Source organism: Balaenoptera acutorostrata, chromosome 7, assembly GCF_949987535.1.
Source record: "Balaenoptera acutorostrata chromosome 7, mBalAcu1.1, whole genome shotgun sequence".
Taxonomy (NCBI): Eukaryota; Metazoa; Chordata; class Mammalia; order Artiodactyla; family Balaenopteridae; genus Balaenoptera; species Balaenoptera acutorostrata.
The window spans coordinates 108,900,894-108,927,921 of record NC_080070.1 but is presented as its reverse complement, the minus strand read 5'-3'; the positions used below and the strand labels follow the sequence as shown (position 1 = coordinate 108,927,921).

Sequence of the window (27,028 nt, the reverse complement as noted above, 5' to 3'; positions counted from 1 at the left end):
AGGGACAGCAGGGTGTCAGGATCCAGAGCATAGACAGCCGGCAGCCCTGAAACCCTCCTTCAAGATGCAGCAGCCTCCAGGGCTGATATGGCCCCCATCCCACCTATGACAAAGCAGCACGTGACCAAGAGCAGGTTTGCCTCTCCCTGCATCTCCCTGACTCAGTCAGGAGCCAGTTCCCGAGACCCTCACTCTGACCGGGCCAGCACCGGGCTGTGTCTGCTGAGAGGCTGGCCTGGTCCCCACTCCTGGCTGGGGAGCCTGAGCCCAGGCTCCATGGGAGGGGGACACTGGGACCAACAAGACAAGACAAGGTGGCCTCCAGAACCGTGCCAACATGAGCCCAAGATTATTAACACAGAAGATTTCTGCACAGGGTCTCTGCCTTTGGTCCTTCTCAACTCCATGCTATAGGCAGGTGAGGAGAACCTCAGCTTCCCTCGTAGTGAATCAAAGGATTCCTCTTCCATTACAAGGACCAAAATCTCCATCCAAGAGCTTTGTATTTGAAGCTTGCTGAAATCCCACATCAGTGCACTCCTGATTTCTGGAAGCCACCAATCACCCTTTCCTTCAACACAAAACCCAGCTAACCCTAGGGCTCTAACCCCAGAATATGAAATGAAGTCACACTTTCTCCACCCCAGACATCTCCAGTGGAAGGGTAACCTAGAGTTCAAGATGCTGATGGCCCTATGCAGCCTTTTCCAAATTCCAGGTCATCAAAGCTGACAACGATATTTCAAATAAGCCCAATTTTGCATCTTACAGCCAGGGAAACTGAGGCCAGTGAGGGCAAGGGAACATCCCAAAGGACCCAGGGGACAGTGGCCCCCACGGACAGGGCCTGAGACCCTTGAACCCCAGGCCAGGGCTCCCTCCTCCCAGAGCTGGCCAGGCTCAGACCCTGCTCTGCAACTCCCAGTCTCAGCAAGTATCTCCCACCGAAGCCCTCCCCAAACACGCATACCCTATTACTTGTTCTTGGATGATTTCTTTAGAACGATTTTTCAAAACAACCTTTTCATTCAATCCATTCCCAATGTGTGAGCAATGTGTTCTCCCAGGAGTTGCGTTTTCTTGCTGGAGAAGGGATCTGGGAGACGCAGCCTCGGAAAGCCGCCCCCTGCCCCCTGCAGCCAGTCTCTCCAGACACACGCACACACACTCACACTGAAACACTGTCCTCGGACGGACAGGCACAGCAGGGAAGATCTAGCACTCCCTGTTCTGGATTCCTCTCATGCACACCCCTGCGCCTGGTGTGAACGCAGGAGCCCCGGGACGAGGAGCGCACTATCTCACAGGGAGGAGGGAGGCGGACATGCCCGCCGCCGCTGCTCGGCTCGGGGTGTCGCGCTGGCATGGCGTCCCCAGCTCCAGGGCAGCGAGGCCGGGGAAATCGCAGCTGGGAGGGGCAGGCCCAGGCCGAGTCTGCGGCTGGCGATGCAGAGCCCGCAGGAGACCCTGCGCCTTCCTTCCTAGTCCGGTCCGTCGCCATCGGCTTGGAGAGAGCCTGGGGACCGTCCCCGGGTCACCCCTCGCCCCTCCGGAGCGGGACGCGCCGGGCTCACCCAGGTCGGTGCAGGGCAGGAGGTGCAGCCAGGTGCGGGTGCAGGAAGGCAAAGGCCGCGCGGATCCCACGGCCCCAGAGGCGGTTGGGGCCCCCCGGTGCCGTACCGAGCGTCCCCTTACCGCAGAGCAGCAACAGCAGCAGCAGCAGCGGGAGAAGGTGCGGGCGCCGCCGCGCTCTTGTCTCCATGGCTGACCAGCTGGGGCGCGCGGTCCAGCTGTGTGGCGCACCCTCCAGCTGCGGCGCGCGGTACAGCTGAGTCCCGGCTGGGGGCGCTAGGGGCGCCCGGGGGCGGAGCCCAGGCGGGGATGGGGCCGCAAAAAGCCCGCCCCCCGGAGGTGCCTTCCCCCAGGATGTGCTCTGCGCCCCTTAGGATGCGCCTCCCTCCCACCCAGGTGCCCTCCCTCAGGTCATGCTCCTCCAGGACGTGCTCCCCCTCAGGACGCTTCCTCCCCCAGGACGCTCCCATCCCTAGGACGAGTCCCCTAAGGACGCGCCCTATCCCCCAAGGTATGTCTTCCCCCACTGGACGGTCCTTCCCCCAGGACGGATCCCCTCCCCAGCGCAAGCCCCCTTCCTCCAGCCCTGTGGGCGCGGCCCACCGCAAGTGAGCGCCTGTAAGGCTCCGCCCGGCTGGGCTGCGGGGCAAGATGAGGAGCGGGTGAGGGCAGCCTGCGGATGCACCCACCCTCACCCCAGCCCGAAGAAGAGCAGGGGAAGGCGTCTGGAGAAGGACTGCTGTGCGTCTCTGTGCCATGAGAGACCGAGGAGGGCAGCCCCCCTGGGGAGAGAGCTGGCTGAGAGTGGGGATATCTCTGTGTGACGGTGCGGGGAGGAGCCCTCAGGGTGGAGCGCGGCTGATCCCCGAATTCTTATTGGCCTCAGGCCCCCAGGATACTTTCCTGGGGCCTCGCCTGTGCCAGGCGCCTTTGCACCCCTCTGGACTAGAGCGGGTGGGGCCGTGCACGCGTGCACGCGGCTGCACTCACGCACACACCCCACTGCCATGGCTAGAACCGCGTCCTCAGGCCCTGGTCCTGCCCTGTGCCCTCTGGAGGCCTCAGGGGACAAGACGAGGGCCAGGAGAGTGACTGGGTACCCCTAAGGACCTGACCTAGAGGAGGGTCACAGTCTCCGAGGGGAGGGACGGAGGGACTCGGGGTTCTCCAGCCGTGGATCACTTCGCCTGGTTTGGTCACCTCTGTCACCCTCAACCCCTAGCACAGACTCTGGCCCCACGGACAGCTGGTCACACTGTCACTGGTGGGGACCCCTCTGCCCTACGGTGCCCCCAGTCCACACCCCCCCAGCACGTGCTGGTCTGAGGGCTCAGGGAGCGGGGTCGGGAAGGCGGGGGCCCCCTCAGGGATTGGTTGCTCTCAGCCTGGGCCCTTCCCAAGTCAGAGAGATGGAGCAAGTGGGCTCCCCACCTGGACAAGGCCTCCTCCTCTCTGAGTGGTGGGAGGTGGGTAATAACCCCACTCCGAAGTCCCCGTCCTGCGAGGGAGGGTTGGGCAGAGGGATTCTAGTACAAGCATTGCAAAACAACTACCTTGCAAGAGCTGAACTGACCTTTCTTGCATGAGGAAGTCCACTTAATAAGGGATTGAAGCTTTCTGTGCTTTTTCTGATTACAACCAGAATTATTTCAAGGGCGAATTCAAGCTAATTAAAATGGACCAGCCGTCCTGCCTGCCTTCTGCCCTAGTTGGTGGCAAGCACAGATGCAGGGGTGACTCAGAACCTGTGACCCAGGCCTTCCACGCGTTCAGCGGGGTCTGAAGTCTCAGCCAGTGTTTCCTGCCAGCTGCCCTCTCTCAGATGCCCTGCAGCAAGGGAGACAAGCCAAGAGCACGGTCCAGGTGTCCACCAGTGTCCCAGGAGGCCACAGACTCACAGAGGCCTACACCACTCCACGAGAGAGGCTAGGCCAGACCTCGCAGGCAATTGTACACAGCTAGCAGGCTGGAATGGGGGAGATGGGCCAGATGGGGGGGCAGACCAGACAGCCGCCCGGAGCCCGCCCCAGCCTGGGGCCGCGGCTCCACACTGACCGGTACTAGGGAACGAGCACCCCGGGAGGCAGGGCGCTGGATGACGCTGCTCCCCTGTCTGGGATGCCCTCCCCTCCCCCATCCCATAGACTCGGGTCCCTGCACCCCGCTTCCACGGAGCTCCTCCGTGCCCCAGGGCCAACTCCCGAGGCCTGCAGACTGCCCACACATCCCCGTTAGAGGGAGTGCCTGAGAGGCAGGGCCCTGGCTTCCGTTCCCTGTGCACAGTGCCAGGGCCCGCACAGGCACGTGGTCTGCTGGTGCAGGTGGTTTCAGGCAGGTAGTGAGGAGGGGGTTGGGAGAGTCCCAGAGGGGCCATCCTGCTGGGGCCCCACCCTGCTGCTCCCACATTCATCCTGTCCTGGCAGCCGCTGGGCACACTGGACGCCCCTGGGCAGAGCTGTCTCCCCTGCTGAGAGCCGGCTGCTCCTCTTCTCTCCAGAGAGGCCATCAGAGACTCTTCAAAAGTCATCAGAGACTCTTGGCTGCCCCTCCCCCACCAGATCCAGGCTGGCATCAGTGGTCGCTATGGTCTGCGGATCACAGAAGAAGGGACGTTCTGGGAACTCCAGGGCCAGAACTTAAGAGCTGGGCAGCTCTGGCTTGTTGCTGTGCAGAGCTGCTTCGTCATGGCCAAGGAGCAGCCATGTGGGCGGCCCTGGGGTGAGAGGTCACCTCGACATTCCTCCACTGCACTGAGGTCCTGGCTGAGTCGGAGCCAGTCTCCCCCAGGATGGTGAGGAAGGACACGTGTTTGCTGTATACACCACTAGGTCTGGGTGCACGGGTGTGATGTTTCCAGGAAGACAGGAGGGGCGGTCCCTGGGGAAAGATGAGCTTGAGAGGGGCAGGTGGGACGGTGGAGGCTGGGTAAGGGGACACCCTGGACAGATGGGTTAGGGTCAGTGCTCATGACAGTGGGTGCTGCCCTAGGACGATGCTGTTTGATCCACAAGCAATCTGCCCGTAAGAGGGGGAGAGGCTGTAGCCTGGATCCCTCCAGGGATGGAAGCCCCTACTCACCAAACAGCCAGCTCCTCTGGGCCCAGCTGATGACGTCTGGGGGGCCAGCTGCAGCCCTCGGGCCTCAGGGCAGAGAGAACAGGCTGGGCCCAGGGGACTCCCTGAGCTCACAGGCTTTGCTCTCAGAAGAGCCAGTCACCCCTACCTAGGACCATCTCCTCCCCACATGGATGGATCCAGAAACCCACCTGAGGCTCTCCCAGCCAGCCCTCCTCCTGCTCCCCTGAAGCCCCAACTGCCCTCGGTTCAGCTCACACAGCCCTGAGAACAGGTCCAATCAGCTTTTATAGGAACCCGCCCCAAGCTCGAAAACTTCCCCTACAAACGACAAATCTGGTCCAAGTCCTGGTGTCGGCTCTTCCATTAGACACTCCCAGGGCCTGGCCCCCTCCCCACATGGTGGCCTAGATCTGGGTTTCAGAGTAGGGTGTGGGGGAGCAGGGGGTCCAAGATGCACAGACAAAGGTCCAGCCAAGCTCTGTTATCTCCTAAACACAAGACCCTCAGGAAAATAAAAATTTAAAAAAGACCCTCAGGGAGATTTGAGTTTTCCATCTGAAGCTGAAGAGGATAACTGCCCTGCCTCACTCTCAGGTCAGAGGTGAGGACTGAGGTCAGAGGAGCTTCTCTGTGCTGATATTCACAGGCACTGGGGGACGGAGGTGGAGATGCTGGAGGTGGAGGTGGAGGTGCTGGAGGTGAGGATGGTGGAGGTGGACATGGTGGAGCTGGAGATGGTGCAGATGGCGATGGAGATGGTGGAGGTGGAGATGCTGGAGGTGAGGATGGTGGAGGTGGACATGGTGGAGCTGGAGATGGTGCAGACGGTGGTGGAGGTAAAGATAGAGATGGTGGAGGTGGAGATGGTAGAGGTGGAGATGGTGGAGATGGCGATGCAGATGGTGGAGGTGGAGATGCTGGAGGTGAGGATGGTGGAGGTGGACATGGTGGAGGTGGTGATGGAGATGGTGATGGTGGAGATGGTGGAGATGGCGACGGAGATGGTGGAAGTGGAGAAGGTGGAGATGGAGATGGTGGAGATGGTGGTGGAGGTGGACATGGTGGAGGTGGCGATGCAGATGGTGGAAGTGGAGATAGTGGAGGTGGAGATGGTGCAGATGGTGGTGGAGGTAAAGACAGAGATGGTGGAGGTGGAGATGGTACAGGTGGAGGTGGAGGTGGAGATGGGGAGGACCCAGATGGCCATGACGGGCCCAGAGTAGCCATCATGCCTGTGGGCCTCGTCTGGCTCCTCCTTGCAGCACACCCGCTCTGAGCAGGTGGCTTCCGCGTTGGGAAGGCAAGGCCATCAGACCCCACCTTCTCTAGCAGGCCTGTAGGCAGCTCCCTGAGGGTCCTCTCCTCACCCCTGCCTCGCCACAGGCCACCAGATGGGAAAATAGCAGATGTGTTGATTGAGGAGGGGCCCCTGCAGGGTCCAGGGACCCATGCCAGGTCCTCTGGGAAACACAGGCACTGGACAAGCACGAGACCCCAGGGGTAAGACAGGCCCTCCCCTGTGGTTCACGGTAGGCTCAGGCCCTGTGGAGTAAGCTGAGCCCTCAAGGGTGAGCCCAAGTGGTTTTTCTCCCCTGCGAGTGGCCTGGCAGCCAGTGCCACCCAGAGACCAGCTCAGAGGGTGTCATAGGGTAGGGAGATTCCCTGCCCCTAGGGGAGGGGACAGGGCCCACTGCTGGATCCCACAGCGGCTGCTCCCCGTCTGTGCTGCCGGGCCCCAGGGTCTGAGACCCCAGAGCGGAAGCAGCTGCTCCTGCACCTGCGTCTTCTCACGTGTGACACGGGGACGCTCGGTTCCCACGCCCACGTATGACGCGCCCAGGCAGCGCCTGGCCCCTGACTCGCTCCTCCTGAGGGTGGCGCCCCCCTGCCGCCGGGGTCTGCTGACCAGGCGTCCCTACAGCTGCGGTCCTGCGTTCCTTCGTAGGCCACCCAGTCTCCGTTCACAGTTCTCTATATCGAACTCTCCCGTGCCAATTACTGTGTGGCTTCTCTCTCCTGATCCAGCCCTGACTGACACAGTATTGTCATGATATTTATTCAATAATTTTTCTTGTGATGGTTTTAGGAGCAAATTCTCTCGACAATAAAGGAGCTTCTTCTCTAAGTGGAGGGTTTGTGAGCAACTGGGATCAGAGGAACACGGGGCGTCTCGGCTCCACGCATCTCGTCCAGAAGCCAGCATGAGAGGAGCCGAGGCTCACGGCCGGCCGACTCCTTCTGGGAGATTCCCCGCAAAACCCAGACCGTGGGAGACTTGGCTGGACAGGCCGGCAGAGCGGGGCAGGTGCACGGGTACTTGGCGCCCCCTGCCGGTGAAACATTGTCTCTCCATCCTCAGTGAAGCGCCAGACGTGACACCCGCACGTGATGCGGCAGAGGGTCTGTATACCAAGTAGGGGCGGCTGGGAGATCCCCCTCGGCCGGCCGGGAGAGGGGCCTGACTCTCGGCTGTTTCCCAGGGCCCAGAACTCAACTCTCTTGTGTTGCTGTTGTTGTTTTTGTTGTTGTCGTTGTGAAACACACATCACATAAAATTTACCATCCTAACCACTTTCAAGTGTACAGTTCAGGGGCACTAAGCGAACTCACATGTTGTGCTACCATCACCACCATCCATCTCCTGATCTTTTCATCTTCCCAAACTCTGCCCCCATTAAACAGTAACTCCCCTTGTCCTCTCCCACAGCCCCTGGCAACCACCATTCTACTTTCTGCCTCTATGAATCTGACTGCTTAGGGACCTCATGAGTGAATTGACTTTTGTGTCTGGCTTATGTCATTTCCCATAATGTCTTCCAGGTTCATCCACGTTGTAGTATGTGTCCTTCCTTTTGGGGGCTGAAGAATATTCTGCTGTATTATACACCACATTGTGTTTATCTATTCATTATCACCCACTTCCTCTTTAAATGAACAAAGCAAGTTTACTTTCATTTAATTTCATTTTTGTAAAACCTATCAGAAAATGTTTTGAGGAAAATATACCAAAATGTTACCCATGGTCATTTCTGGATCTGAAGGGATTTGGGGTGATTTTATTTTTTTTGGCTGTGCCCCACAGCACGTGGGATCTTAGTTCCCCAACCAGGGATCAAACCTGTGCCCCCTGCAGTGGAAGCACGGAGTCTTAACCACTGGACCGCCAGGGAAGTCCCCGGGGTGATTTTTAATTTGTGTTCCTTTCTGTTTGTTTTCTCATTTTCCTATAGTGCTGTATGTGGCATGTGGTAGGTCTTATGTCATATGTATGCTGTGAGACTTTGCGTTTGCATTTATATGTGTGTGAACACATGTGTTATGTGCTGCATATACGTGAGTGTGGTGTATGAATATGTGTGGATGTCTGTGTGAGTATGTGCAGTGTGTGTGGGTTTGTGTGTGTGTGCAGTGTGTGCCAATGTGTGATACGCATGTGCCGTGAGTGTACCTGTGAGTGTGCATGTGTGTGTGTGACGTAAGTGTGCTCCCCAGCTGGACACAGTGAGCACAGTCCTTTCCCGGACTTGACCTCCTCCCTCCACAGCACCTGACCCTCAGCCCTCGGACCCCACCCACCTGTGCCCTGCTCCTGCCCTGTGATGTGGGCAAAGGATGCGAGCTGATGTCAGGACCCGTTTGGAGCACGGTTCTCATGAGCTCAGAGGTAAATGTAACAATGACAGCAGCTGCCTGCCTCTCCCAGGGCTGGAAGAGCAAAGGTACTTTGGACACTGAGGGGCACAGTGTGAGTTGAAGGGATGTTCTTTGGGGACGCACTTTCCTTCTCCTGTAAGAGGATGCGGCACTCAGTATGGAGACCAATGGGGACAGACAGAGAGGCAGGAAACCCCTCCCCACGTGACATTGCAAAGCAAGAACCAGTTCTTTAGAGGCCAAGGAGCCCCAGGTGCCCGGCTCTGCTCCAGGATGGTCTCAGGGAGGAGGGCTCCAGCACCACACGCCCCCTGGTGGCTGGGCTTTTAATGTCATGGATGAGAAGATGAACCTGGACTTTAGTGAAAGAAAGAGGAAGACCAGTGTGGTTAGCAGAGTAACAGTCCCCAAAGATGTCCTGGCCCTGATCCCCAGAACCTGGAAATATGTCACCTGATGTGGCAGAAGGACTTTGCAGATGTGACTAAGGCACAGACCTTGAGATGGGGAGATCATCTGGGATTGTCTGGGTGGGACCAACCTATCACCAAACCCCCTCAATCAGGGAACCCTTCCCACAGGTCAGAGAGGTGAGGTGGAAGGAGGAGGCACAAGAGGGACTCAGCCCACCATTGCAGGCTTTGAAGAGGGATGACGGGGCCACAAGCCAAGAAACATGGGTGGGGGACTTCCCTGGTGGCACAGTGGTTAAGAATCTGCCTGCCAATGCAGGGGACGTGAGTTCGATCCCTGCTCTAGGAAGATCCCACATTCCATGGAGCAACTAAGCCCGTGAGCCACAACTACTGAAGCCTGCGCACCCTAGAACCCGCATGCCGCAACTACTGAGCCTGCATGCTACAACTACTGAAGCCCACGTGCCTAGAGCCCATGCTCCGCAGCAATGAGAAGCCCATGCACCTCAACGAAGAGAAGCCCCCGCTCGCCGCAACTAGAGAAAGCCCTCACCCAGCAATGAAGACCCAACGCAGCCAAAACTAAATTTTTAAAAACAAGAAACATGGGTGACCTCAGAAGCTGAGAGCCAGTGAGGAAGGGGGACCTCGGTCCTACAACCGCAAGGAAGTGAATTCTGCCAGTGACACAAACAAGCAAGGAAATGGATCCTCCCCTGGAGTCTCCAGGAAGAAGGGGGCCCTGAGACACCCTGATTGTAGCCCAAGGGACCCAAACTGGACTTCTGACCTACAGAACTATAAGAGGATAAGTGTGTGGATTTAAGCTGCTGCGTTTGTGGTCAGTGTCATGGCAGCCCCAGAAAACTCATCCACCCTAAAACAAATACAGTAAGTCCCCTACGTATGAACGAGTTCCGTTCCGAAAGCGCATTCGTAAGTCCAATTTGTTCATAAGTCTAACAAAGTTAGCCTAGGTACCCAACTAACACAATTGGCTATATAGTACTGTGCTGTAATAGGTTTATAATACTTTTCACACAAGTAATACATAAAAAACAAACAAACACAAAAAATAAAGAAAACATTTTTTTTAATTATTTATTTATTTATTTTATTTATTTACGGCTGTGTTGGGTCTTCATTTCTGTGCGAGGGCTTTCTCCAGTCGTGGCAAGCGGGGGCCACTCTTCATCGCGGTGCGCGGGCCTCTCACTATCGCGGCCTCTCTCGTTGCGGAGCACAGGCTCCAGACGCGCAGGCTCAGTAATTGTGGCTCACGGGCCCAGCTGCTCCGCGGCATGTGGGATCCCCCCAGACCAGGGCTCGAACCCGTGTCCCCCGCATTGGCAGGCAGACCCTCAACCACTGCGCCACCAGGGAAGCCCCAAGAAAACATTTTTAATCTTACAGTGCAGTACCTTGAAAAGTACAGTAGTACAGTACAACAGCTGGCATACAGGGGCTGGCATCAAGTGAAAAGGCAAGAAGCGTTATTGACTGGAGGAGGGAGAGGAGGTGGGAGATGGTAGAGCTGAAGGATTGTCAGCAATAGGAGATGGAGGGCAAGCTGCAATTGTGCTCATGCCTGACACTGATGGAACACACGTTCACATCTTTGAAAGTTCACAGCTTGAAGATTCTTATGTAGGAGACTTACTGTACAGCTCACGTCTTGCCTTGGGCTCCCTGAAACAGACCCTGACACCAGGAACTGGCATGAAACCAACATGAGTGGTTTCTGGGGAGGCCCAGGGGAGTGGGGTTCACTTGAGGTGGGAGAGGCGAGAGAGGGCACAGGGGAGGAAGAGGAGGTCCAACCCCAGAGAAGTGTGGGCCAGGCCAAAAGCAGTGAAGCCCCCAGCGGGGGGCTCAGGGAATGTCCGTTTTATTTTGCGTGCAGTAGGCCTGCTCTGCAGAGCTGAGTAGATGGTGCTTTCAGCAGGCCCCTCTAGCCACAGGGAGGGCACAGCCGGCAGATGCTGACAGGACTCCAGAAAGGATGGACAGAGTGAGAGAGAGTGAGGAGTCAAGGATGGCTGCCCAGGGAGTGCCCCGGCGTTCCAGTGGTTAGGGCTCCACGCTTCCACTGCAGGGGGCAGGGGTTCGATCCCTGGTCAAGGAACTAAGATTCCACATGCCGTGCGGTGAGGCCAAAAAAACCAACCAAACAAACAAAAACCAAAAACAACCACAACAACGAAACACAATTAAAAAAAAAAAAGACGGCTGCCCAGGATGGCAGCTCAAACCCCCAGTGGGTGCTGGTGGCCGTCCCTGAGTGGGGAGAAGAAAGATGTGGGCTGGTGGGAAGGGGTCTGCTTGAGGTCCTGCAGGGGAATGTCCCCAGGCAGGTCCATGCCTGCGCCTGGAGCCCAGGGGGCAGGTTGCGTGGAGAAACAGGCCTACAGGTCTTTGGCATCCAGATGGTATCTGAAGCCAAAGGAAAGCACGAGAGTCCCAGGTAAAGTGTAGAGTGAAAAGAAAACGAGCCCAGACAGAGGCTTGGACACTCTGACACTGAGGTGTTCCTGGAGCACCATTTCTGAACCACCCAGACCCCGGTCCTGTCACTCGAGCTTCTGGAAAACACAGGCTTTGGAGCCGGCCCTCTCGGCTGGAAACCTCAGGCTGAGGGTCTGTGAAGTGAGCACATCGCTGAAACTCTGAGCTTCAGGATTTCACCTTGAAGATGGAGCGCAGGGTCCATGCAGAGCTGCAGTGGTGCCCACATGAGCCGGGCCGTGTGCTCTGACCCTCCCTCCCTCCACACCATGCTGCACCACACACACTGCCGAGCGATAGCAGAATTCAAGGAGCTGAACAAAGTGAACAAAAGGACAGGGCCTTAAACAGGCAGCATTTAAAATCATAGAGGAAAGAGTGGGCTTGGAGCAATCTGTCAGCTTTGGGGGAAATTAATTATATTAATTCCTGACCTGACACACATTCGCACACATACGATTTCCAATGAACCAAAAGAACTTAACGTTAAAAAATCCACCAGAGTATTACTAAAACTACAGAAGGATGTGTTTATAACTCTGGGCTAGGTAGTCCAGGTTATAGCAAGAAGGCATAAAGTAGCGCACAATTCCGACCACATAAAATTTTACGTCTTTCACAAGACAAAAGAATACCATAGAGTGGTAATAAAAACAACTTAATGAAAGAAAGTATTTGCAACACACAGAATTCATATCCAACAGGTAAGAGGAATGCCTACAAATCAGGAACAGCCTGACAGGAAAGTGCATGGGCCACAGAGTACGAACAAGCAGGGCACAGGAGACGATGAAATGGGGGTAACATAAAATGCGGTCACCTCGCTGGTAGTTAGGGAGACAAAATTCAAACAGGTGTAAATTCTGATGCCATCGGTGTGCCTGACATGCACAGAACAAGCGTGGCTGGCCGAGGGGTGCTGCTGAGCACCAAGCCACAAGGCCCGCCCCAGGGTCCTGGAAGGAGATGGACGCCGGCCACTGCAGGAGTGACCCTGCCAGGACAAAATAGGAGCATCTCCTGCCCCCGCTCCTCCCCGCTCCAGTCCCCCTCTGACGCCTCCCACTGCAGAATCTAACAGGAAGCCAGCTGGCAACGCGGCCTCGGAGATGTGGCTCTCAGATCCCTCGCTCTGTGTGACTATTTAGGTTTAACTACCTGCAGTGAAACAAATTACAGATTCGGGTCCTCAGTTGCACTAGTCACGCTAGTACTCAAGAGCCTCCAGTGGCTGCATACTGGCCATACTTCCACCACTGGAGGAAGTTCTGGGGAGCAGCGCTGCCCAAATCATAGGGGCGGGCAGGCTGGTGGCAGTCCACGATGGCACTCTTGTCCTCACAATGTCTCCTGGGGGCAGAGAGGGGGGCCGTCTCCCCAGACCTCCCTTCTCAGGCTTGAGAAATGTGCGCATTGTGGAGGTGCTCCCCGCTTCCCTGGGGACCAGCAGAGAGACCGCCACACTCACCACCTGCCTCGGCCGTCCCCCTCTACTCCTCCCCTACAATCACCTCTTTCACCACGTCCGGACAGGGGTGGGACATACATGACCACTGCCCATCCATCCATTCACTCAGCAGGTATACACTGGAAAAGTCCCACCATAAACAAGCTTTCCTTTTCCAGCTGGACGCTGACAGATATTCCGGCTGAAGTTCACATTAGTGATGGCAGACCTGAGCCTTCAATAACATGATCTGCTTACCTGATCAATGACCTGACTCGCATGAAGTCCCTCTGTAGCACGTGGTGGAGCCTGGCTTGTCCAAGTGCCCTGGCTTCAAATCCCAGCCCTCCTCCCCTACACACCCCTGTGGCTGAAATGAAAGAACGGTTGTCTGTCTCCTGTGGGAAGCATGCTCCTTGAACAGTGCCAAGTAAAAAGTATGCACCCAATGTATACCTGCTGAATGGATGGATGGGCGGTGGTCACGCATGTCCCACCCTCTCCGGCTGGCAGATCACTCAGCCTGTCAAAGCTGGTGAGCAAGAGAGCCATTACATCTGCATTTTGAGAAGCGGTTGGGAGGACGGACCCTGAGGCACAAGGTCACAGGGAGAGGGAGGTAGGGGAGACAGTGAGGAGTGGAAGTGAGGTATTTAGGGATAACATTGGCAGGACTTGGCCAGAAGCCCCCAGGGTTCCGGCCAGGCTTGGTGGTGGAGGTGCAGGCTTAGCAGGAGAGGTGCTGGCCGGAGCTCCGAGGAGAAACAGCGCTGCCTGGGGGTGGGCCGTGCAGAAGCCCCAGCAAAGCAGAGGGCTCGGCCACGTGCCTTCAGGACCTCGCCATTTACAGGCTGGTTGCAGGAGGTTAAGCCTCCTGCCAGGCACAAAGGAGGGGCTGCCAGGCCAGGAGCGCCTGGTGTCACAGTGGGCACAAGAGGACCACACATCACAGGGAGCAGGAGGGTGAGGGCTAGGGACGCCCACAGAGGTCGGCAGCATCTTGGCAGGAGTGGATTCAGAGGTGGCCGGGTCTGCTCTCCCTGCACTGAGGCTGGAGGGGAGAGCTGTGTGCAGTCTCTCCGGTCACAAGGGACCTCTGCTCCTCTCTCCAGGCATCTCTGTGCCCTCGCTGTTCACTTAGGATGCTGACTTCTCTTATTCTTGGAAACCACCGTTTCCTTCACGCTTAGCCTCTGGGGCCCTCCTCCATGTCCGCTCCCCTGGATGACTGTACCTTCTGTCTTCACCTGGCTCTGCCCCCAACTTCACACGCCAAGATCCAGCTCTGGAGTCATCTCCGCTGAGCAGCCGTCCCTGGCTCCTTCTTCGACACCCCCTCCCACTTCTGGGCTCAGGATTCTCTGTGGTTACAGCTCTCTGCTGTGACATCTGGTAGCCCCAAGCCATCCGCTCCACAGCTTGGGAAACGGGTTTTACCATCAAGTGCTGGAATAGAACTGTCTTTGCCGAACTTAATGAAACTGCCAGGCAGCATGAGCAGTGGAGAACACTGTTCTGCAGAGAGATGGAGCCCAAATGCAGGTTCTTCCTCTGGTCTAGCTGCATCCTTCCCCCACCTCTGTGTGATCCATGGTTTCTCCTTTTGTTACCGAGTCCAAGCTCGCTCTGCTCACAGCACGACAGGCCAATAAATCGGAGACAGGTGTTGAGGCAGGGAATATGACTTTATTCAGAAAGCCGGCAGATCGAGAAGATGGCAGATTAAAGTCTCAAAATAACCATCTTATCAGGGTTTGGATGCCAATTTCTTTTATAGCACAGACAGGGGGACGAGATGAGGAAGTAAAGTAAAAAGGCCATTAAGTTTTGCAAATATCACCTGGAATGACCAGCCTCGGGGAGGGGAGGGGAGGTGTTAATTTCTTCTTTCTTAACAGCCATCCACAGGCCACAGGGCCGGAAGTTTGCCTGAACAAAGGCACTTTGGTTTAACATTCAGGCAGAGGGGCGGGGCTCCCTGAGGCAGGCCACTGTGTATAGACAGTATCCTTTTAAGTGAACAAAAACAGCAGAAAGGAAAGGTTAAAGTAAAAGAAACTGATCCAACATGTAGTCAGATTTGGCTCTTGTTGTTACACTTTTGCTGTGCAAACTGCCTTTTAATTTTTTAGATTAGATTCATGTAAAATAAGAGAACATGGAAGATGCCAAATTGTTTTAAATTAATTTGTTATGATCATGCTACCACTCGGTAATTGTAAAACCCTATTTTAAAGTTAAAGAGTGACATCAGAAACACGGTGGAGTGAAAAACTACCTTTGTCCTTCCCCTTCGATCTATACCCGGTAAAACATCCACAGCTCAGGAAAGGCTCCTCTGCCCAACACAACAGCACGGGGAATGTCCACACATCAGTACATCTAAAGGCGGGTGAACTGAAATAGAGACGACAGAACCGTGGGAACAGTGGAATGGGTGCCTGCCTGCAGTCCCAGCCCTCTGACCATGGCAGCTGAGCCCACAGCTTCAGAGAACCCAGAAGCAGCAGGAGAAGGGGCACATACGACTCAGGCCTCCCAGCTGCACCGGCACCCGTGGCCACAGGTAACTGGGCAGCAGTGGCAGTGAGGGCTGGGGGACCATCCTCCCAGCCGCTGAGGCGCCCACGACACGCCCCCATCTGCAGTGGTGGGGCCCGGGAACCTTACAACACCAGACACAGGAGAGGTGCCCGTGGACCCTGGCTCCCCTCCCCTCGTCTTCCCTCCTCCACGGGGAGCCTGTGTCTCAGGGGATCCCAGACATAAGGAAAGAGCCCACCATCCCAGGGATGACAGCAGCCCTGGCAGAAACAAGGCAGCAGTGACCCCAGAGGCACAAGAAATGACAATGAAGGCACAGAGCCACACTTTTTACAGAGACGATGAAGCTGGAAAGCGCACTGAAATAGAACCAGAGGCAGCTCAGCTAAGACAAACCAAAAACTTGTGTGATAGCGCCACCTACTGGAAAATAAAAGAAAGGACTCTAACTCCTAACCTGTCCAGCCTCAAATGCACCAGCACAGGAACAGTTCATCAAACAACATGAAGAACCACAGTAACACTACACAAAAAGAAAATGACAGTTCTCCAGACACCAAACTTAAAGTCATGAAATATTGTGATCTGATAGAGAATTCAGATAGCTGTCATCAAGAAACTCAGAGAGATACAAGAAAAGTCAGAAAGGCAGTTTAATGAGCTCAGGAATAAAAATGATGAACAGAAGGAACACTTTACCAAAAAGACTGAAACTCCAAAAAGGAACCAAAGAGAAATTCTGGAGCTGAAGACATCAGTAAATGAGATGAAGAGAGTATTAGCACTGGAAATGGAGCAGACCATATGGAAGGGAGAATTAGTGAGCTCCAAGATAGAAGATAGAAATCTAACAATAATACAAGTAAAAGAGGAAACAGAAATAAGATATTCCTTTAAATGAGGAAATCATACAAGAGCTATCTTTTAGGAAAGGCAATATTAGCATAATGGGTATCCCAGAAGGAGAAGAGAGGGAGAAAGGAGTTTATTTAAAGAAATAATAGCTGAACACTTCCCAAATTTGGGGAAGGAACTGGATACACAAGTCCATGAAGCTACAAGAACACCTAATTACCTCAACGCAAGAGGACTTTCTTCGAGACACATTATATTAAAATTGCCAAAAATCAAGGACAAAGAAAGAATTTAAAGGCAGCCAGGGAAAAAAGAATGGTAATCTACAAAAGAACCCGCATTAGGCTATCAGCAGATTTCTCAGCAGAAACCCTACAGGTCAGAAAGGAGTGGAGTGACATTCTCAAAATACTGAAAGATAAAAATTGTCACTCAAGAATACTCTATACAGGGACTTCCCTGGTGGCACAGTGGTTGGGAATCTGCCTGCCAATGCAGGGCACAGGGGTTTGATCCCTGGTCCGGGAAGATCCCACATGCTGCAGAGCAACTGGGCCCATGCGCCACAGCTGCTGAGCCTGCGCTCTACAGCCCGCGAGCCACAACTACTGAGCCTGCATGCCACAACTACTGAAGCCCATGCACCTAGAGCCTGTGCTCCACAGCAAGAGAAGCCACCGCAATGAGAAGCCCGCGCACTGCAACAAAGTGTAGCCCCCGCTCGCCGCAACTAGAGAAAGCCCGCGTGCAGCAGTGAAGACCCAACACAAAAATAAAATAAATTAATTTTTTTAAAAAGGAATACCCTATACAGCAAATTTGTCATTCAAAAATGAAGGAGAAATAAAGACTTTCCCAGACAAACGAGAGGTGAGGGAATTCATCACCACTAGACCTGCTTTACAAGAAATGATGAAAGGAACTCTTCCACCGAAAACAAAACAGCAAAAATACACAAAACTTTGAGCAAGGGGATACATAGACAGAACCAGAAAATTGAAACTCTTTATCAGAAGAGGCTTTAAACACTTTATTACAGTATAAAGGTTAAAGGGAGGAAAAAAGGAAAGCAGAAAAACAGCTATAGCTCTCTCATTTTCAGGTGCAAGTAACAAACTTACAACAAAAAAAGGGATAATTTGAGACAACAAAAACATAAAAGGGAAAGAGGAAAAGGATGAAACTCATATAGGTAAATGAAGATAAGATACTATCAGCAGAAAAAGGACTATTTTAGACTCACAGACAAGAAAACAAACTTTTGGTTACCAAAGGGGAAAGGGGGAGGGGAGGATAAGTTAGGAGTTCGGGATTAACAGATACACACTACTACATATAAAATAGATAAACAACAAGGACCTACTGTATAGCACAGGGAACTATAATCAATATCTTGTAATAACCTATAATGGAAAAGAATCTGAAAAGGAATATATATAACTGAATCACTTTGCTGTACACCTGAAACTAGCAAAACGTAAATCAACTATACTTCAATTTTAAAAGGTGGGGGGGGGGAGATGAGATTAGGAGGCTAGCTTTGATGCTGTATTTCCATAATAATTTACACAAGTTTTTTTTATAAATTTATTTATTTACTTATTTATTTTGGCTGCATTGGTTCTTCATTGCTGCACACAGGCTTTCTCTAGTTGCAGCGAGCGGGGGCTACTCTTTGTTGCAGTGCATGGGCTTCTCATCGCGGTGGCTTCTCTTGTTGCGGAGCACAGGCTCTAGGCACGTGGACTCAGTAGTTGTGGCACGCGGGCTTCAGTAGTTGTGGCTCATGGGCTCCAGAGCGCAGGCTCAGTAGTTATGGTGCACGGGCTTAGTTTCTCCACAGCATGTGGGATCTTCCCGGCCCAGGGCTCAAACCCTAGTTCCCTGCATTGGCAGGCACACAAGATTTTTTAAAAAGAAAAGCGACTATTTTATCTATGAGACATTTTATACAAACCTCAGGGTAACCAAAAAAACATAAACACAGTGCAGAGACAAGAAACAAAAAAAAAAAAGGAAACTGAGAAAAACATCAAAGAAGACCACCAAACCAAAATGGCAGACAGAAACACAAGGAAAAAGAAACAATGGAGGTATAGAGAAACCAGAAAACCAAAGATAAAATGACAGTACTAAATCCTCATTTATCAATAATCACCCTAAGTGAAACTGGATTGACTTCACCAATCAAAAGACACAGAGTGGCTGGATGGATTAAAAAATAAGACCCAACTATATGCTGCCTCCAAGAGACTCACCTCAGCTCTGGAGACAAACATAGGCTCAAAGTTAAGGGATGGAAAATGATACTTCAAGCAAATGGCAGCCAAAACAAAGCTGGTATAGCCATACTTATATCAGACAAAATAGACTTCAAGCCAGAAAAGGTAACAAGAGACAAAGATGGACATTATGTATCGATAAAGGAGACAATTCATCAAGAAGACAGAACAATGATTGATATATATGCATCTAACATAGGAAAACCAAAATATTTAAAGTAATTATTAACAGTTCTAAATGGAGAAATTGACTGTAACACAATAATAGTAGAGGAGTTTAACACCCCAACATCAATGGAAAGATCATCCAGACAGAAAATCAACAAGGAAACAACACCCTTAAGTGAAACATTAGACCAGATGGATTTGGTAGATTTATAAAGAACATTCTGTCCAAACGCAGCAGAATACACATTCTTCTCAAGTGCACTTGGAACTTTCTCAAGGATAAACCATATGTTGAGACACAAAAGAAGTCTCAATAAATTTAAGATTGAAATCATATTAAACATATTTTCTGATCACAATGGAATGAAACTAGATGTGAACTACAAGAAGAAAGCTGGAAAAATCACAAATATGTGGAGACTGAACAACATGCTGCTGAACAACTATTGGGTCAACAAAGAAGTCAAAGGAGAAATCACAAATTACCAGAAGACAAATAGAAATAAATATACTACATACCATAGTGTGATGCTGCAAAAGTGGTACTAAGAGAGAAGTTTATAGCAATACAGGTCAACTCAAGAAACAGGAAAAATCTCAAATAAACAATCTAACTTTATACCTAAAGGAACTAGAAAAAGAACAAATGAAGCCCAAAGTTAATATAAAGACTGAAATCATAAAGACCAGAGCAAAAATAAATCAAATAGAGACTAAAAAGACAACAGAAAAGATGAAAGAAACTAAGAGCTGGTTCTTTGAAAAGACAAACAAAATTGACAAACTTTTAGCTAGACTTACTAAGGAAAAATAGAGAAGGCCTTGATAAATAAAACCAGAAACAAAGAGGAGGAAAAAAAGACAGATACCAAAGGAATACAAGGACTATAAGAGAATATTATGAACAGCTACACACCAACAAGTTGAACAACCTAGAAGAAATGGACAAGTTTTTAAAATCATACAAATTTCCAAGACTGAATCAGGAAGAAATAAAAAAAGTCTGAATATACCAATCACTAATACAGAGTCTGAAGCAGTAATCAAAAAGCTTCCAAAAAACAGGGACTTCCCTGGTGGTCCAGTGGTTAAGACTCCGCACTTCCACTGCAGGTGGCACGGGTTCAATCCCTGGTTGGGGAACTAAGATCCTGTACACCGCACGCTGCAGCCAAAAATTTTTTTTTAAAAAAGCTTCCAAAAAACAAAAGTCAAGCACCAGACAGACAGCTTCACAGGTGAATTCTACCAAACATTCAAATAAGATTTAATACCTATCCTTCTCAAACTATCCCAAAAAATTGAAGAGAAGGGAACACTTTCTAACTCATTGTACAAGGCCAACATCACCCTGATATAACCAGACAAAGACAACATAAAAAAAGAAAATTACAGGCCAATATCTCTGATGAACACCGACGTAAAAATCTTCACCAAAATATTAGCATATCAAATTCAACAATACATCAAAAGGATCATACACCACAGTCAACGGGGGTTTATTCTAAGGACACAAGGATGGTTCAACATCCACAAGTCAATCAATGTGATACACCACATTAACAAAATGAAGGATAAAAACCATATGATCGGGCTTCCCTGGTGGCGCAGTGGTTGAGAATCTGCCTGCCAATGCAGGGGATATGGGTTCGAGCCCTGGTCTGGGAAGATCCCACATGCCACGGAGCAACTAGGCCCGTGAGCCACAACTACTGAGCTTGCGCGTCTGGAGCCTGTGCTCCGCAATGAGAGGCCGTGATAGTGAGAGGCCCACGCACCGCGATGAAGAGTGGCCCCTGCTTGCCGCAACTAGAGAAATTCCTCGCACAGAAACAAAGACCCAACACAGCCAAAAAATATAATTAATTAATTAATTAATTTAAAAAAAAAACCATATGATCATCTCAATAGATTCAGAAGCATTTCACAAGATTCAACACCTATTTATGATAAAAAAAAAACAACTTTCATCAAAGTTGATATAGTGGCCACCTCCTAGAGTAATGGAAATAAAAATAAACAAATGGGACCTAATGAAACTTAAAAGCTTTTGCACAGCAAAGGAAACCATAAACAAGATGAAAAGACCACCCTCAGAATGGGAGAAAATATTTGCAAACAACGCAACTGACAAAGGATTAATCTCCAAAATATACAAGCAGCTCATGGAGCTCAATATCCAAAAAACAAACAACCCAATCCAAAAATGGGCAGAAGACCTAAATAGACATTTCTCCAAAGAAGATATACAGATTGCCAACAAACACATGAAAGGATGTTCAACATCACTAATCATTAGAGAAATGCAAATCAAAACTACAATGAGGTATCACCTCACACCGTTCAGAATAGCCATCATCAAAAAATCTAGAAACAATAAATGCTGGAGAGGGTGTGGAGAAAAGGGAACCCTCTTGCACTGTGGGTGGGAATGTAAATTGATACAGCCACTATGGAGACAGTATGGAGGTTCCTTAAAAAACTAAAAATAGGGCTTCCCTGGTGGCGCAGTGGTTGAGAATCTGCCTGCCAATGCAGGAGACACGGGTTCGAGCCCTGGTCTGGGAAGATCCCACATGCCGCGGAGCAACTGGGCCCGTGACCCACAACTACTGAGCCTGCACGTCTGGAGCCTGTGCTCCGCAATGGGAGAGGCCGCAACAGTGAGAGGCCCACGCACCGCGATGAAGAGTGGGCCCCGCTCGCCGCAACTGGAGAAAGCCCTCGCACAGAAACGAAGACCCAACACAGCCAAAAATAAATAAATAAATTAATTAATTAAAAAAAAAAAAAACAGTATAGCACAATAAGAAGACGTTTTAAAAAAAAAAAAAACTAAAAATAGAACTACCATATGACCCAGCAATCCCACTACTGGGCATACACCCTGAGAAAACCATAATTCAAAAAGAGTCATGTACCACAACGTTCATTGCAGCTCTATTTACAATAGCCAGGACATGGAAGCAACCTAAGTGTCCATCGACAGATGAATGGATAAAGAAGATGTGGCACATATATACAGTGGAATATTACTCAGCCATAAAAAGAAACGAAATGGAGTTATTTGTAGTGAGGTGGATGGACCTAGAGTCTGTCATACAGAGTGAAGTAAGTCAGAAAGGGAAAAACAAATATAGTATGCTAACGCATACATATGGAATCTAAAAAAAAAAAATGGTTCTGATGAACCTAGGTGCAGGACAGGAATAAAGACGCAGACATAGAGAATGGACTTGAGGACATGGGGAGGGGGAAGGGTAAGCTGGGACGAAGTGAGAGAGGGGCATGGACATATATACACTATCAAATGTAAAATAGATAGCTAGTGGGAAGCAGCCGCACAGCACAGGGAGATCAGCTCAGTGCTTTGTGACCACCTAGAGGGGTGGGACAGGAAAGGTGGGAGGGAGATGCAACAGGGAGGGGATATGGGGATATACGTATACATATAGATGATTCACTTTGTTATACAGCAGAAAGTAACACAATATTGTAAAGCAATTATACTCCAATAAAGATGTAAAAAAAAAAAGTTTATATAGTGGGAACATATCTCAACATAATGAAGACCACATATGACAAACCCACAGATAACATCATACACTTTTCCTCTAAAATCAGGAACAAGACAAGGTTTCCCTCTCTCACCACTTTTATTTAACATAGTATTGGAAGTTCTAGCCACAGCAATCAAACAAGGAAAAGAACTAAACTGTATCCAAATTGGAAGGGAAGAACTAAAATGGTCACTATTTGCAGATGACATGACACTCTACATAGAAAACTCTAAAATACCAAAAACTCTTAGAACTAATAAATGAATTCAGTAAAGTTGCAGGATATAAGATTAATATACAGAAGTCTGGTTGCTTTTCTATACACTAATAATGAACTACAAGAACGAGAAAGCAGGGACTTCCTTGGTGGCACAGAGGTTTAAGAATCCACCTGCCAATGCAGGGGACACGAGTTAGATCCCTGGTCCAGGAAGATCCCACATGCCGCGGAGCAGCTAAGCCCATGTGCCACTGCTACTGAGACTGCTCTCTAGAGCCCACGTGCCACAACTACTGAAGCCCACGCACCTAGAGCCCGTGGTCCACAACAAGAGAAGCCACCGCAATGAGAAGCCTGCACACCGCAACAAAGAGTGGTCCCTACTTGCCACAACTAGAGAGAAAAGCCCACACGCAGCAACAAAGACCCAACACAGCCAAAAAGAAAAAAGAAAAAAAAAGAGAGAAAGAAAGAAAACAATTCTGTTTAAACTTGCATTAAAAAGAAAAAAATACCTAGGAATAAACTTAACCAAGGGGGTGAAAGACCTATACTCTGACAACTATAAGACATTGAAGAAGAAAACTGAAGACAATTCAAAGAAATACAAAGACATCCATGTTCATGGATTGGAAGAATTAATACTGTTAAAATGTCCACACTACCCAAAGCGATCTACAGATTTAATGCAATCCCTATTAAAATACCCATGACATTTTTCACAGAACTAGAACAAGTAATCCTAAAATTTATATGGAACCATAAAAGACCCCAGAATGCCCAAAGCAATCTTGAGAAAAACAAAAAACAAAAAAAAACAAAGCTAGAGGTATCATGCTGCCTGACTTCACACTATACTACAAAGCTACAGTAATCAAAATAGTATTGTACTGGCACAAAACCACACACATAGCTCAATGAAACAGAATAGAGAGCCCAGAAATAAACCCACACACTTATGGTCAATTAATCTACAGCAAAGGAGGCAAGAATATAGAATGGAGAAAAGACAGTCTCTTCAATAAGTGGTGCTTGGAAAACTGGAGAGCTACATCTAAAAGAATGAAATTAGAACATCTTCTTACACCATATACAAAAATAAACTCAAAATGGATTAAAGACCTAAATACAAGACTGGAAACCATTAAACTCCTAGAAGAGAACAGAGGCAGAACACTCTTTGACATAAATCATAGCAATATTTTTTGAATCTGTCTCCTAAGGCAAAGGAAACAAAAGCAAAAATAAACAAATGGGGCCTAATTAAACTTAAAAGTTTTTGCACAGCAAAGGAAACCATTGCCAAAATGAAAAAACAACCAACTGAATGGGAGAAAATATTTGCAAATGATATGACCAATAAGGGGCCAATATCCAAAATATATAAGCAGCTCATACAACTCAACATCAAAAAAAAAAAACACCACAATTTAAAAACAGGCAGATGACTTGAATAGACATTTTTTCAAAGAAGACATACAGATGGCCAATAGGCACATGAAAAGATGCTTAACATCACTAATCATCATAGAAATGCAATCAAAACCACGAGATAGCATCTCACACCTGTCAGAATGTCTATCATCAAAAAGACAAGGCCCTGGGAGTCGCTCCTATTGACCAAGTTCCTATGTCCTGGCCTCTGAATGTTAGAGGCAGATGCAGATAGATACAGCCACAAAGATAGATACAGAGATAAAGAAGACATACCCCCTGCCCTCATAGTTAGGAAAACAAGCACTAATTGTGACACAGTGTGATAAATGCAGGGTGCGGGCCACGTGGTGCTGGAGGGGGCAGGCTGACTGGGCGTGATGGGGTCAGAGAGGCTCTCACACTGTGGGGAACCAGGCAGGGTTGGGGAGCAGGATGAACAGAGGCAGGAAGAGGGCTGCCAGCCAGGGGCGGGAAGGTGAGCCCTTCCGGACATCTGCACCCACCCTGTCCCCGCAGTGAACCAAGGGAAGCTTGCAGCGTGCTTGCTCTCAGAACAAGTTCCGGGACGTGAAACCATGGCTGCGTGGGCTGTGTGTGCAGACACTGCCTTTCAAAGCCAGGTTTGATGTCCCAGAATGAACAGGAGCTTGAGAGCTGAGAAGGACTTGCAGAAAGTAGAAAGCCACTTCGAATCCAATGAATGTTTCCCTCTAAGAGCTCTAGGGAGCAGCTTTTATGGGGAGTATGAAGACATGAGGACCGTGAGAGTACTTGTTTGTTTTTCCATAGCTTCAGAATCTGAATCTCCCTTGCTTCCCCTAAAACCCCTGGCACCTCTAGCCTGGCCTGATTCCAGCAAAGGTCAGGTCTGTCACTGGCCCTGGCTGACGGGCACTTGTGTCAGAGAAGCGTATCATAGTCAGCCTGGGCTATCATATCTGAATACCACAGAGTGGGCAGCTGGAAGTCCAAGGTCAGGGTTCCAATGAGGGCTTCATCCTGGCTTGCAGGCTGCCGTCCTCTCACTGGGTCCTCATGTGGCCTTTCCTCTGTGCATGTGCATGGAGAGAGAGAGAAAGAGAAAGAGGGTGTCTCTCCTCTTCTTATAGGGCACCAGTCCTATGGGATCAGGGCCTCATCTTAGGACCTCAATTAACCCTAATTATGTCCTTAAAGGCCCCGCCTCCAAGTACCCTCACACTGGGGATTCAGGCTTCAACATATGGATTGGGGGCACAAACACTGAGTCCACGAGGAGGAGGTTCCTTAGCTGCAATCATTCCAGCAGGGGAGTCACACACTCAGGGTACCTTCTTCCCCTTGCCTGAAATATAGGACAAAAGTACAACAGCCGGGACTTCCCTGGTGGCGCAGTGGTTAAGGATCCGCCTGCCAATGCAGGGGACACGGGTTCGAGCTCTGGTCCGGGAAGATCCCACATGCCGCGGAGCAACTAAGCCCGTGCGCCACAACTAGTGAAGCCCGTGTGCCTAGAGCCCGTGCTCCACAACGAAGAGTAGCCCCCGCTCGCCGCAACTAGAGAAAGCCCACACGCAGCAACAAAGACCCAACACAGCCAAAAGTAAATAAATAAAATAAATAAATTTTTTAAAACAGACAACAGCCGTTGTCACCACAAGAAGAGCTTGAGCCCAGGTGTTGTTCCACACCTGATCCATTCAGAGCCTTTTTTAACCACCAGAGTCAGAAACCCACTTGGACAAGATTAAGCACTAGGTGGGCTGGCCGGGGGGCACCTGGGACCCCTGCCCCCGCTCGCCCGTCTCCCTCCCCGTGCTGCAGAGGGACCCAGGCACGGACGTCCATCCTGGGAGCCTACCGCTAAGACAGAAATCTCCAGATCGAAAAGGCCTGGCAGCCGGCCCTACCATCACCACCCTTGTGTGCCAGGGACCAGGAGCGGCTACCAGGAGTGGGGAGAGCCCTGCCCCACAAACACCCTTCCAGAGAGGAACCTCGGGACCCCACACGACGGTCTCCACGGTGTTGCTCTTCTCCGGGTTTTACTTTGTAGAGAGCATCAGCCATCCCTGTGTCTGTATAGCGCCGAGCTCCCCAGCAGGGTGCTCTGTGCTGCACGCGTTTGGTGTGAATTCTCAAGAGGTATATTCTCTACTCTGTTCTAGGCCGCAGTTTGAGATGGTTTTCCTTGCCATGTTCTGTGGGTGGGGGAGTTTGATTTCTAGATCTTTGAGTCCTTAGAGCCCCATCTTGGGCACATCCTGGGTTTTGTCTCCTGCTGGCTATGTTCAATATCAAGTTCAGCTGGCAGGGCAAAGGCCACTCACGGCTCTGCTGAGCCTTCTTGGGGCCCTTCCTTCACCTAACTCAGCTCCTGATCGTTTGCTGCTACCCGGCGAGGTTTGCTTCCTGTTCTCCATTCAGGACTTTTGTCATTGTCCTCACAAGGAGGCTCAGCCGGGACACCTAGGGGGAGTCCCCTCCCCTGGAAGGTGCTGCTCTTGCTCTTTCCATTCCGCCCACCCCTCTTCCACCTGGAGCTCTGCATCTTTCTCCCCAACCAGTCCCCCAAATGTGGTGTCTCGGGGCTCAGCCAGGAACCCCTCCCTGCACTCCTTCCCTGCAAACCCCGTGTGTTTCCCATAAGCTGACAGCTCCCCTGATGCTCCGGACACTTCTGGCCTCTGGCTTGCTGTATATCCGGGTCCCGGGGGGTCTGCCTCCAAAGTGCATGGATGTCCCCCACCACGCAGCGCCCCGCCTCACCCCTGCTGCTGCAGAAGCCACCTGGCCTCCCCCCTCACCCTGCCCACCCCGCACTCTGTTCTCCACACAGCAGCCCAGGAGGTCTTTCTAAACACGCACCAGACCCTCCTCTGCTCAGGCCCTTCATTTATTCCCATCACACTTGGACGAAAGTGCAAAGCCCTTTTCCTGGACCATCGAGACGTGGGGTCTCTGCCTCTGCTGCTGTCCCCTCGGTCCCCATGCTCCCACCGTTCCAGCCCCTCCAAACACTCCCCACTCTTGGCCTCAGTCCCCTTCTCCCAGACTGGACAGGCCCGACTTAGCCCCAGTCTGGCCCCGTGCCTGTATTCTCCACTGCACTGCTTGCCCTCGTGGACGAATGGTAACGGAGTCCCCAGTCCCCGGTGGCCTTCCACAAAGCCCACGTCACGGATCAGCTGTGACAAAGGGACATGGCCAAAGCAAAGCTCCTGTTCATGGTTCACTTCCTAGAGCAGGAATGCAAAGGCAGCTGTCCAGGCTTACTTTGCGATCCCGGTCTTCCAATCCTGTGGACTTTG

The 27,028-nt window shown here is 51.0% G+C and overlaps 1 protein-coding gene across 2 annotated transcripts in view; it reads right to left on the bottom strand.

Moving 5' to 3' along the window:
• Nucleotides 1-24,704, bottom strand: part of RAMP3 (receptor activity modifying protein 3) — a 42,296-nt gene extending 17,592 nt beyond the window's left edge. Inside the window, exon 1 of one of the 2 annotated variants that reach the window (XM_057549915.1) lies at nt 24,685-24,704. Coding sequence is in view for 1 of the 2 variants with exons in the window: in XM_007187687.2 (XP_007187749.1) it covers nt 1,696-1,762 (67 nt within the window). In the remaining variant the exon portion in view is untranslated. Of the gene's footprint in view, nt 1-1,695; nt 1,802-24,684 lie in introns of those variants that run through there. The other variant, XM_007187687.2, reaches the window with a different exon arrangement.
• Nucleotides 24,705-27,028: the final 2,324 nt, after the last annotated feature.